Below are 14353 nucleotides of genomic sequence, written 5' to 3'. Positions count from 1 at the left end.
CTGAAGATGTAGCATTAAGAATAAAAAGCATGTATAGAATTTTAAACTCAGTATTCAATAAAATTCAACATTGATTTAACATTATACAGGACTTTAATATAAAGTTTATTATTTTTTGCAGGCAGCAGAAGAGGAAGAAACACAAAACCAGCATGATGATAGTTCCTCTGACTCAGGAACACCTTCAGGCCCTGATTTTAATTATATTTTAAATATGTCCCTATGGTCTCTTACTAAAGAAAAAGTTGAAGAACTGATTAAACAGAGAGATGCAAAAGTATGAACCTTTGTGGGTTAAATAATTTGAAACTATTTGAGTGTTATTCACATCTTTTTCTTTTCCAAAAATACTTTGATTTACCCTTTATATATACATTTAAAATTATTGAATGTTTAAATCATGCTACTTTTTTGTTATAGGGGCGAGAGGTCAATGATCTTAAAAGAAAATCTCCTTCAGATCTTTGGAAAGAAGATTTAGCAGCTTTTGTTGAAGAACTGGATGTAGGTTAAGTCTCCATTAAAATTATTTGGAAATGTAATATTATGAAATAAGAATGAAAAAAATTTTAAACTATCTTAGAGTTTATCCTCTAATTTCATAAACATTAATGTGTTTATAAGGTGCATTTAGGATTAAGCATCTACCTCTGTAAAGTCATAAAGGAAAGTTATGTCGTGTAGATGAATAAAAGCTATGGCGTTGAAATTTAGAATAAATTAAATTCTAATACTTTCTATATTAGTTAAAATTTCTTAACTGACTTCATAATAGCTTATTGACTCAATTTGGTCTCCCCCCAAAAGAGGTAAAAGTATGTGCATATGATTGAATATTAGGTACTTTGATTTTTAAAAAGTAGAATGATAATGTCTTTAGACTTTTAACAGAGAAATTTTAATATATTTTCTTATGTCTTACTTTTCTCTAGGTAGAATTCCAAATGAAAAGTAGAAGAAAAAATGTAGAGAAAGATTTTTTTCTAAAATTGCCTAATTTTGGAGTTCTTGCTGTGGTGCAGTGGGTTCAGAATCCAGCCGCAGCAGTTCAGGTTACTCTGGAGGCACAGGTTCTGTTCAATCCCTGACCAGTTCAGGGGGTTAAAGCATCTGATGTTGCCACAGCTTCTGTGTAGATTGTAGCTGTGGCTTGGATTCTGTCCCTGGCCCAGGAACTTGGATGCTATAGGGCTTGGCCCTTAGGACAAAAAAAAAAAAAAAAAAATGCCTGTATATTTTTGAAGCAGTTAACTAGCTTAAACCTTTAGAGTTAAATTCATGGTAGTAGTCTGATCATCTGATTTTGAGGTACTGTTTATTATTACTCGTGATATTACTTATTAATATTTAGTTGTTTCATTGATTTATTGTCCACATGCTCTAGCTTTATTTCCATAGCCTAAGTCAGAATTAGAACTCTTAAGAATGAATGTGGTGTATTAGTTGCCTAATAAAATTTCTGAAATTTTTTAGTGCTATTGTTCTGGTTTCCTTAATGATCTTTCAAGTACCACAATATAATTATGCCTTGATTTATACTTTTCTTACATTGTTATGAATTAAATTTTTACAAAATTTGAGATCCTTTGTTTCTGGTGACTTACACATTTAAAAATTACTATCCATTAAAAACGAAGCAAGCTAAAACAAGAGTAAAGGATAGCTTCATGTTTGTTAACAGAACTACCTTTTCTTATGATTTGCTGAGATTCCAATGACACCAGGTCATCAGAATTCCTGATCCCATAATTCGTGATAGATTCCTAGAATTGGAAGGAACTGTGTAGGTTATTTAGACACTGCCCCTTGTCGTACCAATGAAAAACTAGTTGGAATTGGGACTATAGCCCAGATCTTCTGACTTAGAATTACTTATCTTTTTCTTAGATCACCTGAAAGGAAAGCTTTGTTCCTCAATGAATGAATAAAATGAGTTTTCATTTCTTATGCAGTAGTAACCCTTTTTTCTTATGAGCTGTTTACACACCTGTCCTCTTCCCCATCCTTTATAATTACACTTCAGAAAGTGGAAGCGCAAGAACGAGAAGATGTTCTGGCTGGAATGGCTGGAAAAGCAATAAAAGGAAAAATTGGCAAACCTAAGGTGAAGAAACTTCAACTGGAAGAGACAATGCCCTCACCTTTTGGGAGAAGAATAGTTCCTGAAATTACTGCTATGAAGGCAGATGCCAGTAAAAAGTTACTGAAGAAGAAAAAGGTGTGGCATGTCTCTTGTTGTAGCTCATTGGTAGATTCCACCTCCATAATGATGTATATATCTGTATTTTAATGTTGCTGTGTACGTTAAGTCATGCTTTATTTTTTGTTTCTGATATATTTCACTATGATAGGGTAACATTTGTTCTATGAAAGCAGTTGATCCATATATATGTAAAGAGCTACTTTATTCCACTTTTAAAACAGAGAAATACCCTACTTAGCACTCTAAATTAAAGTCATGGAACAACAACATGAAAAAGTAGCTAAACTTTAAAATATAAACTTTAGTTCTATATCATGACCAATTAAGGAAGTGTTACTATAGAAAAGGGCCTGTTTGGCTTTCAGAGTAAACTCTTTTAGTATTTATTTGTTTTTACTCTTAGTTAAAAAGAATCATCAAACACAGTGTATATCATTGCCATTGATCAGGGTTATAAGGATTTTAAAAGCATGAGACTTACCTACCCTCCAGCAGGGTGGGCAGGAGGTAGCCAAAGGAAGGAAACCTCAAGAAGGCAGTTCAGAGCTAAGGAAGCAGGAGGTATGATGGTCTGAAGGACAGAGACTGACTTTTCTAGGCAGGCTGCTTTTAGAACCCAGGGAATATATAGGCAGGTATATCCAGCGGTCTCATTACAGCATGGAAATAGCATAAGAGCTGGGGAGAGGTTGGAGAGTTCTCTGTGCAGAACTAGTACTTGATGTGTAGGGCATTGTGATGTCAGGGAGCTCCCTCTCTTCTCCTGTTCTAGTAGACAGGGGTCTGTGCAGCTTCCCACTGCTCCCAGGCTTACCTTCTCACAGAACTTGTGCCTCCTTAGGAAACAACTTCTCTCCTTTAGGTGGTGTTTGTCAGGATCAGTTCACCTTACATAGTCTCCCTGAGTGACCTCATTTATGTCTAGAGCTTTTTTCACTTACACTGATGACTCTTTAATCAATGTCCTTGAGCTGTAATGTTGTCAGGAGTGCCAGACTAATACAGCCATTAGAATGTCCCAGGCCTGCAAACTCAGCATGCCTGCAGTGACCCACTGAACTGGTTTCAGAACCTGCTCTCCCGCTCTGTGCCTGACCTCTCTCTCAGTTCCTGGCACTATCAGCCATCATTAACATAGGCCAAAAACCTGGGAGCTTTCTCATTTAATCAGTAACTAAAACCTATTGACTATCTATGAAATGTTTCAAAATCCACCCTCTTATCTTGGTCCCCACTGACTCTGTCTTAGGATTCAGTTTGTTTTCTCTGAGGTGACTTCAGGTGATCTGTGTAGCTTGTCTTCCTGTCGCTAATCATCTCATCATGGCTTCAGCCTTCTTCCTTCATTTCTGTCTTCTCTCACTACCAGGTTGATGTTTCCAAACAATAAGCCTGGTTCTTTTTTTTTTTTTTTTTTTTGTCTTTTTAGGGCCGTATGCACGGCATATGAAGGTTCCCAGGCTAGGGGTCTGATCAGAACTGCAGCCACTGGCCTACACCACAGCAGTGCCAGATCTGAGCCACATCTGCAGCCTAGACCACAGCTCATGGCAACACTGGATCCTTAACCCACTGAGTGAGGCCAGGGATTGAACCCGCATCCTCATGCATCCTAGTCAGATTCATTTCTGCTGAGCCATGACAGGAATTCCAGTAAGCCTGGTTCTTGTACAGTGACTCCTAGTGTACAGTGGTGCAGCACCTGCATCCCTCCCTGTGCTTCTGTCCAGCTGCTCTTTCCTCTCACCTGTCCTTGAATCCTTGCAGATTGTGAGTGAGTGCCTGAAAGACCCTTCATCTTCCCTTCCTCACAGGGCAAACATACATGATCCTTCAAAGCCCAGCTAGAAAGACACCTTCTCCGTGGTGCCTTCCCTGACCCTATCCTAGGCAGGATTGCACACTTCTCATGGGTCACTATTCTCCCTCCCTCTGTCTTAAGAGTTAGGGGACTTTGACTCATAATGTCTATTAGTACATAACATAGGTTGCTTATTTTCCTTCAATAATCTGAAGATTTTTTTTCTAGTACATAGAGGCCTAAGCTTTAGGAATTTTTTTTTTTTTCAGGTACCTTTTAGTGTACTTAGGTATGAGTCTGAAAGACCCTTTGATAATTAAAAGCTGCCTTCTTATATTTATAGTAGCTGTCATCTCATAGCATGTACCAGAAGATTAGAGTGGTAAGCAAAATTACTTGCTACAAATCAATGAGATAAAGTAAAATACCTGATCAAAGTCATCTCTTATGACCTCAATAGAATTGCATTTTATTATTTTTTTTGCTCATCTGATAAGAAGGGTTCTGTTGGCTGATGAAGAAGGGATCTATTGGCTGGAAAGGTATCTCTAAAATATATGGTATTGGAGTTCTCTGGTGGCTCATTTGGTTAAGGATCTTGTGTTTTCACTGATGTGGCTCAGGTCTCTGCTGTGGTATGGGTTCGATCCCTGGCCCAGGAACTTCTACATGCTCTAGGTGTGTAGGGCCCCACCCATGGCATATGGAGTTCCCAGGCTAGGGGTCAAACTGGAGCTGCAGCTTCCAGCCCACACTATAGCCACAGCAACACCAGATCTGAGCCGTGTCTGCACCCCACACCATAGCCCACCGAGCGGGGCAAAGGATCAAACCCTAGTCCCCATGGATACTAGTTGGTTTCATTACTGCTGAGCCATAATGGGAACTCCTTAACTTTTATTTTTACTCATAGTTTCGTTTTATTTTTCATGTGTAGGGTGATCTTGATACCACAGCAGTAAAAGTGGAGTTTGATGAAGAATTCAGTGGAACTCCGGTGGAAGGTACAGGAGAAGAGGCACTGATCCAGTCAGCTCCTATAAATAAAGGTCCCAAACCCAAAAGGGAGAAAAAGGAGCCTGGTGAGGAATTATCACAAAGGTTTTTGTGTGTGTGTGTGTGTGTGTTGTGTGTGTGTGTGTGTGAGAGAGAGAGAGAGAATGTTTTTGTACAGGTATCACTAGATTCTTTTAATTGTGCTTTGATTATGCATTTTTTCTAGTAATTGAAGTAATGTCTTCGGTTTTCACAGACCTTTGTCATTTTATAATGAACTTTTTGTCATAGTGATTTTATTTGTACTAATGACATTTGGAAAATGTTGATACATATCTTACTGTTGCACTTTTGTTTTTAGGTACCAGGGTGAGAAAAACACCTACATCATCTGGTAAACCCAGTGCAAAGAAAGTGAAGAAACGGAATCCTTGGTCAGATGATGAATCCAAGTCAGAAAGTGACTTGGAAGAAACAGAACCAGTGGTTATTCCAAGAGATTCTTTACTTAGAAGAGCTGCTGGTATTCTAATGCATTTTATATTAACTTTATCGTATGTTATGGTTTGACAAAGTTAGTATTACTCCTATGAATTGGTATCACTAGTATTATCAGTGTTACTGAAGTACTTAAACTGTTAGCATTTCAGAAGTTATAGTTCCTGAAAACAGATCTGCCTTATGGAATGATCTTTTCTAGCAAAGTTGGACATAAAACAAATTTCTCTAAAGTAAATCATGTTTTCGTATTTACTTTTATTATAAAATTTGGGTTATAGTCCCTCCATAGTTTGAAGATATTTGGTAAAAAATGTACCTTGGTGTAGTATACCAACAGTGATGGATCCATGGAAGTGCTTCATAGTTTTCTTTTTGTTTATGATACCCCTTGTATCATAAAAAATTTCCCCCTACTCTAGGAGTATGGTTCCATATGCACATAGCATAATTTAGATAATTACAGTGCTAGAATTAGGCTGCAGAATCCCATTTTGCTAATGTATATTACTCTTAAGTGTGTGATTTGATCCTTTGTGAATATTCATTAGTTTAAGTCTTCAAATAATTAAAAACTGAGGAGTGTCCTATTTCTTCTCAAATTTTATTAAGTCCTATTTACATAAAATGAATGATAAAACATTATGATTGTTTTATCTCTGGGAGATACTTGTAAAATTTTATCTCAGGCCTTAAATCACTATATGATTGGATTTCTTTGCCTAATATGCATAGGTAGTATAATATAGGTTTTGTTTTGTTTTTTTTAACACACGTTACATGAAAATTAATTTACTAAATGCTTCAAAATTGTATTTAGGCTTTTCCCACACATTTAAAACAAAGTGTGAAATTGCACAGCACCTAAATGACTTTAACATTTTATTCTCTAGTATATGCTAGAAATTATAGGAAAACTTATTTTCATTATACCAATGTGCCTTTCTCCATAGTTGGTACCTTTTTACATATTAAATTATTATTTTGCTAATATATTGAAGTCATCTCTATTCATCTGAAAAATTACAATTTCTGTTATTTCATAATAAAACTACTGTGAAGAGTAGAAGTTTTTATACAAGAGATTTAAAGGAAATGTAGCACTTTTTAAAGACCTATAAAAAATTTGTCTTCCTGTATGAGCAGAAATGGGAAATCTTATATTAGCAGTCACTTTTGTAGTGGCCGTAATGACTGCTTTCCTCACTGTTTTTTGAGTCATATTTAAGTATGACAAGCAGCATCCTAATAATGTCATCAGATTATGTTCTACTAAGGCATGTGGCATTGCCTGTAGCCTCCTGGGGGAAGTACAGGATAGATGTTAACACCGTTAGAATAACTGAGGCCAAAGTTGTTGACTTTTATTCTCTAAGTGCTTGTCTTTGCCTTGTATATTTTTAGAGACAGCTGGAATATTTTTCAAGTGCATTGTTTGGAATACTATTTCGTGTTGATAAAGCTGGATGAGTTTGACATCCACTTTTATTTTTCTCCTAGCTGAAAGGCCGAAGTACACATTTGATTTCTCAGAAGAAGAAGATGAGGATGCTGATGATGACGAGGACAATAATGACTTAGAAGAACTGAAAGTTAAAGCATCCCCTGTGACAAATGACGGGGAAGATGAGTCTGTTCCTTCAGATGGCCTCGATAAAGATGAATATACATTTTCACCAGGCAAATCAAAAGCTACTCCAGAGTAAGTAATGACGCAACTGCTCCTCAGAAGGTGTAATTAGTTGCCGAGGCATCTCTCAGAAATCTTAAGAGTAAGCTCTAAGAAATCTTTCCACGGAAAGTCCTCACAAAGGGATAAATCTGGTTAATACTGCAGCTGTTTATGTAGCTGTTGCTATAGTTTAGAGCATGGGTTGGCACATTTTTTCCAGTAAGGGTTGGATACTAAATATTTTAGGCTTAGTAGGCCGTAGGGTCTCTGCTGCAACTATTCAATTCTACCATTGTAGCAAGAAGGCCGCCATAAATAATCTGTAAATGAATGAGTGTAGCTGTATCCCAGTAAAATTTTATTTATAAAGTTAGACAGCAGGCATGTGGGACATAGTTTGACAACCCCTGGTTGAGAGAGAAGTTATTCAATCTTTAGAATTGGGAGATGTAATTTTCCTCCCAAGCTTTGGTCTTGATTGATTTTTCTTGCCTCTGGTGAGTGTAAACACTTAACATACAGAGTGAAGTTTGTGAACTCTTTCAGACTTTTAAGGAAGTACTTTACCACCTATTTTAAAGAAATAGTTGACCACATGTAGTCTAGTATCAGAAGTCAGATTATTGCCTACTCTGATGGAGGTTTGGACTTGCTCCTTGGGTTTTTGCCAGTAATTTACTAATGTTAAATTCTGGAATTGTTCTATAAACCAAAAAATCAGTGATATTTTGAATAACTTTTAACCTTTGCTTTTATGTTAAATCACTAGTTTGCCTGGTGTGTCTCTGTGCATGTGTGCACACTCATGCTTAAGAGAGAGGAAAAAGGAATTTGGTGGCCTATAACAAAGAAACAAATGAGAGAGCTAAAATTTTGTTCTGTGATTATAATCCTGCAGTACATATTATTATGCAGTATATAATATAAATATAGTTTATCAAGATTGAAATCAGATATATATTGATATATATTACGGTGTTCATTTTTTCTTTCTCTCTAATAGAAAGTCTTCCCATGATAAGAAAAGTCAGGATTTTGGGAATCTCTTCTCATTTCCTTCATACTCTCAGAAGTCAGAAGATGGTATGCTCATTTAGTCTTTTTATTGGTTACTTACTTTATTATTGCTATGGATTTTTTTTTTTTTTTTATGAGTGGAAAACTTACCTTCTCTGTACATTTTCCTCAGTGTGATAAGGTTTATTTAGTTTTCTTGAGGTGATTCCCAGCTGACTGGTCAAAATTGACATTTAGAAGTCTTTAGGTGGAGAGGCAGATGCTAATAACCTGGGGGGGGGGTAGGGTGGGGAGAGTGTGAGGGTGGTGTTTTAAGGAGAGGAAAAAAAAGTATAGACAGAGAAATTTTGGAAGATCAGAATTTAACTTTCATGACAATGTGAATGGGTATATGACAGGTTGTTTAAATCTACAAGTGTACCAACATGCAGATTTGTTTTAGCTGAGAGAGTAACACCTTCATAGAAACAAATTTAAGCAGCATATATACTTTTTTTATTGCCCGTATTTCTGTGTGTAGAATTTTTAAGCTCAAAACAATCTAGTTAGATTTAACTGAGTCACTGTTTTCCATTTTTAACAAACACATGCATGTAGATAGGCATATATAGATCTGGTACATGGCTGGTATGTATAGATAGATGTGCATTTTTGAAAGCATCTGAAGTCCCTGTTTTAGATTGAGGGAGTGAAGGATAGAAGGAGGAATTGATTAATTAGAGCATAAAAGTAAACTGAAGCTAAGCCTATGTGCCTTTTAATTTTTTTGTTTTTGTTTTTTTAGGGCCGTATCTGAGGTATATGGAGTTTCCCAGGCTAGGGGTCAAATCGAAGCTGTAGCCTCTAGCTTATGCGACAGCCATGGCAACGCTAGATCTGAGCCACATCTGTGAACTGCACCACAGCTCAAGGCAACAACTGATCCTTAACCCATTGAGTGAGGCCAGGGATTGAACCTGTGTATTCGTGGATACTAGTCAGATTAATTTCTGCTGAGCCAAGATGGGAACTCCTAAATTAATCTTTAATGATGTAAAATTGATAAACATTACTCATTTCCTGAAATGGTTAATTAGGTGTGTAGGTACTAAAATAATCACAGAGGGAGTTCCTGTTGGGGCACAGTGGAAATGAATCTTGACTAGTATCCATGAGGACACTGGTTCGATCCCTGGCCTTGCTCAGTGGGTAGGGGATCTGGCGTTGCCATGAGCTGTGGTGAAGGTTGCAGACTCAGCTCGGATCCCAAGTTGCTGTGGTTAGGCCGGCAGCTAATAGCTCAGATTCAGCCTCTAGCCTGGGAATCTCCATATGCCATGGGTGTGGCCCTAAAAAGCAAAAAAAAAAAAAAAAAAAAAAAAAAAACCAAAAACAGAACTTTTCAATATCATCCAAAAATCATCAATATTTATTTTGGAATTGGTCAGTTATGTTTTAAATGATTAGCATTTGGGACTATTCAGAGTTTTTATTACTCTGTATATTTCTATATTGTTTTCCAATAGTTTTGAAATAGAGCATTGTTATGTTTTTTATTTTTAGCTGTTTGTATGTTGTGGATTATTAATCATAAAGTAGAAACTTTTAAGAGCTATTATCTAGCTAAAGAGTTGTCTTCAGTTTCTTTCTATTAGTGGTCTTTATAGAATCCCTTCGCTGAAAAAAAGCTTTGTAATTTTTAGATTCAGCCAAATTTGACAGTAATGAAGAAGATTCTGCTTCTGTTTTTTCACCATCATTTGGTCTGAAACAAACAGAAAAAGTTCCAAGTAAAACAGTAGCTGCTAAAAAGGGTATGTACTTATATTTAATTTTGTTAAGCATTGCATAAACCGTCTAGGGATGGTTGATGTTAAAGGAAGTTTAATATAATTTGAAACTATTTGCACTAGGACTTCAGTAGGAAATAAAGTGTAAGTGTGCATAAGCTCAATCGTTCCTGTTTTCTAACCATGTGAGGTAATTATTAAAATGTCTATAAGACCTCATTTTAAAGCTTTTGTAATTATGAAATAATCCCATGCCGTTGATATCTAAAGAAAGCTTTCAAGTGAAGCTCGCTTTTGGTTGTTGGGTTGTGAAGTTGATTGAAATTCTGTCCTGGTAGTAGCTGATTGTGTTATCTATGTAGGTCGTGCCTTAACTCCTCCTGTTCAATGGGATCCTCTTTTTCTTTGTGAGTCATGTAGCTGCTTTCTTTTCCATAATCTTAGATTGTTTATAAATAAGTTGATTTGAGTTGATTCAGGAATCTGTTACTATTACCAAGGTACATACCTTGGTATTTTTGAAAGAGGTCAGTATGAATATTTTTTATGTTTAAAGATAATTCCTACTACCTAGCAAGTAAATAAACAGTATGGAATGTCCCTTTAGGATCTTAAAATGCACAACAGACATACATTGTAGACACACATGTATTAGATGTAGCACAACAACAATGAAAGTCCCTACTTCCTCTGCGCACCCTTGGACGGAGGTGAGAAGTTGGTTGGCTACAGGAGCCCCTCTAGCTGACACATTAGAGGCCCCGCCCATACCCTCTGTCCTTACCACTTCAGCACACATTGGCCCTTGTCTGTATTTCTCTGCTTTCTCTTTGTTGCTGTGCTGAACTATTAACACTCTCCCCACCCCAACCCTGCCACCCTTTACCAGTGATTGAGGAAAGCTGGTCTGCACATATCTCAGTGCTCTTCCCCTCAGGTTAGCTCACTCTGGGATATGTTTTATACCAGCTCTCAGAGATTTCTCATGCAGTTAGGCTTCCAGAGTGATGACAGGCTTGATAACCTACCCATTACTGGCTGTCCTCTCTTTGTTGTCTCATTCTTTTCACTCCTTTTCCTTCACCTCCCGGATAGATACTTGTAACTTGAGTCTTTGTGCTAGCATCAGGTGGGTTCTACTTCTGGGGCACTCAGACTGAGACAAGCTCTATAACTTCTTTTTAAGCACCTTTTCTTATTTTGATATGAGCATATTCTAACCACCCTGAAAACTTGGAAGCCGTGTCACTCCTTGATCATATCAGACTGTTTCCCTCCTCAAGGTGTTCACTCCTGTTTAACCTAAGAGTTAGAATTTAGCATACCACTAACTGGCACCTGTCCTATTTGGTTATTTTACCAGGAGCTGAACTAACCTTTTGTCATTTCAATGGGCGACACCTGTGTGACGTATGACTTCAGGGGCACCAGCAAGCCCTTATCCCTTCCCCTAGCCTCAAAAATACAGTTCCCACAAAATGTCATTTCAAGGAGAGGATGCTTCATGTCCCTCTGTGAGATCATTTATGTTAGCTCCAACTTACATAAATTATTATACATGTTAAAATTCTGGGAGTTCCCGTCGTGGTGCAGTGGTTAACGAATCCGACTAGGAACCATGAGGTTGCGGGTTGGATCCCTGCCCTTGTTCAGTGGGTTAAGGATCTGGCGTTGCCGTGAGCTGTGGTGTAGGTTGCAGACGTGGCTCGGACCCCGCGTTGCTGTGACTCTGGTGTAGGCTGGTGGCTGCAGCTCAGATTAAACCCCTAGCCTGGAAACCTCCATATGCCGCGGGAGCGGCCCAAGAAATGGCAAAAAGACAAAAAAAAAAAAAAAAAAAAAAAAAAATCTGTAGCTCCAGTAGATTTCAGCAAAAAGACAGCCCATAGTACTCAGATAGTTGACCTACATTTCCCCAGCAGCATTACAAGTGCCACCTAACACTGCAATCCTGGAACGGTCCCAAGAAAAAAGGTGGTCCCTGGAACATCCTGTTGTGTCAGGCCTGCACTTTGAGGAGCTGCCATGTGGCCCTTGCGGTAGATTTAGTTAGGAGGACTAAGGAGAGAAAATCAACAAGATCTATTGCTGCTGCTGCCATAAGACCCTGGGCTCCTCCTCCTGTTCTCATGAGGGACCTTACCACTAGCACCTCAGATTGGGGCTGGGAATACATTTTCCATAGAATTAGTGTGTTGTTGAAGTTTTTAAATGGAAAAGTCTGATTAATTCAACACTTTTTTTTTTTTTTTTTCCCAAATTAGGGTTAGGGTTTACTAGTCACATAAGTAAAGACTGTTTTATCAGTTTTCATACATTAAAAGGTCTTTAAAAACAAAAATCATCAAAATAAAGGTTTTTGGTCTTTTATCCTATTTATCTATAAATAAGATGTTTTAAAAATAGAGCTCTTCAAAGTAGGCCTTTGTTTTTTATTTTTTTTATTTTTATGGCCACACATGTGGCATATGGAAGTTTCCAGGCTAGAGGTCGAATTGGAGGTGCAGCTGCAGGCCTATGCCACAGCCATAGCAATGCCAAATAAGAGCCACATCTGTGACCTATGCTGCAACTTGTGGCAAAGCTGGATCCTTAACCCACTGCCTGAGGCCAGGGATCAAACCTTCATCCTCATGGATACTATGTTGGGTTCTCAACCTGCCACGCTGTAACAGGAACTCCCAAAATAGGCCTTTGGATCTATTATCTACTTATCTAGAATTTTCATATTTCTTTTCACATGGAAGTACCAAGTCTTTGATTTTAGCTTTTGAATGGAAGTGAATTGGTTTCCATTCTTTGGATCTGAGGGTCTGAGAAAAAATTTTTTTCCTTTTAAAACATTTTAAAAGTTAGAACCTAACCCAGCTTACACAAGGGTTATCATTACTATGTCAGATATGTTACTTTTTTTGTCATGACTATATCTTTACTAATGCTTTTAAAAAATATTACATAATTCATTTTAATGGCCTTTGTTTAAAATACATCATTTGAATTATCAATGGGCAAATCATGCATAATTAAACAAAAAGCATTTTGTCATCTCTGAGCAGATGTTTGCCTTTACACTGGCACCAAATAGAAAGATATCATTATTTAAGGCTCCTCAGTTTCATATTAGCAATAAGAATTCTATCGTTATAGGACTCACTTCAGCTTGGTTTGTTGGTAAGTATATTGCACTGACCAATGAAATGGAAATTTGCTTAATAGGAAAACCATCTTTAGATACAACCCCTAAGCCCAAGAGAACCCCCAAACAGAAGAAAGTAGAGACCATCAACTCTGACTCGGATTCTGAATTTGGCATTCCAAAGAAGACGGCACCAAAAGGTGAGGATTATCAATAATAAAAATAAATTAATAAATAAAATTAAAAAATAAACATTAAAAAAAAAAGGTGAGGATTATCTTTGTATAACCCTCTTGGATATTCCATGTGGAAAATATTTAGTCGCTTCTACTCACTGAATTTAGAGAGATTGGATACGTATTTTATTTTAAATGCTTTACTTCTCAATAAGCAATGTGTCTAAGAATCAGTGCTGAATTAGAGTCCAAAGGGAGTGCAGGCATTTTGTTTTACACATCAAGAAATCGAGATTCAAAGAGGTTAAGTAAGCAACTTGCATATCAAAGAATGGTTCAAAGACCTGTACAGTGGACTTATGAAAAGTTATTAAAAAGGCAGGTGAGGGCTCCTTGTCAAAGTGATCTCATTGGAATGGACTGGAGTGAGGACTCAGACCAGAGCTTTTTCCTCATCTGAGAAATGAAATGCTGTACTTGGGGTCCCCCAAGGGCCCCAGCCCCAGTCACCAGTTCTTCTCTCTGCTATCTTCTCTTTGCTTCCAAAATCTAGAAATCCTTAAAGATGCTTAAAAATAATGTCTGAGCCATGTTTTTCTTTAAGGGTAACTGGTCAATCTTTCATTGGTATTATCATCAGTGTGTTCATTTCTTAAAATAGTGGTTGGGATAAGGAGGTATTGACTTACATGGAAACGAGGAAGAATAGGGGGCAGAAAAGACACATCATGACTAGGGAGGGGTCATTGCTTAGGGTAGGTGAGGTTTGAAACCTTTATAAACTCAGGAGTGCCATTTCACTGATTCATTTGATCAAATATGATATCCCAAGACCATTTAGGCAGTCTTTTCTTACTAGTACAATCTTAACTAGGTATTTAGTACAATCTAACTAGTTTGAGTCATAGCTCTTAAACTTTAAAAAATTTAGAATTGCAATTTAGTGCCATTTTCTCTTCTACTGGCATCATTGTAGGATGGAAGAACATTTGGTCATCATTTATGTATTACCTCTTCCCTTTCCCCCTCCAATGAGAAAGAGAGGCTAGGTAAATGAAAAAAAAAAAAAAAAAAAAAAAAAAAGG

General features: G+C 37.2%; 1 protein-coding gene across 1 annotated transcript in view; it reads left to right on the top strand.

The window, feature by feature from the left end:
• TOP2B (topoisomerase (DNA) II beta) overlaps positions 1-14353 on the top strand; it is a 67305-nt gene that overhangs the window by 50824 nt on the left and 2128 nt on the right. The window contains 9 exon segments of the mRNA NM_001258386.1: positions 122-277; positions 421-504; positions 2024-2218; positions 4942-5086; positions 5362-5523; positions 6999-7200; positions 8174-8253; positions 9870-9980; positions 13173-13292. Coding sequence (NP_001245315.1) covers positions 122-277; positions 421-504; positions 2024-2218; positions 4942-5086; positions 5362-5523; positions 6999-7200; positions 8174-8253; positions 9870-9980; positions 13173-13292 — 1255 coding nt within the window.

The sequence above is a fragment of the Sus scrofa genome, chromosome 13, assembly GCF_000003025.6.
Source record: "Sus scrofa isolate TJ Tabasco breed Duroc chromosome 13, Sscrofa11.1, whole genome shotgun sequence".
NCBI lineage: Eukaryota > Metazoa > Chordata > Mammalia > Artiodactyla > Suidae > Sus > Sus scrofa.
The sequence above is the reverse complement of the archived record's forward strand: the minus strand, read 5'-3'. Positions and strand labels throughout refer to the sequence as shown.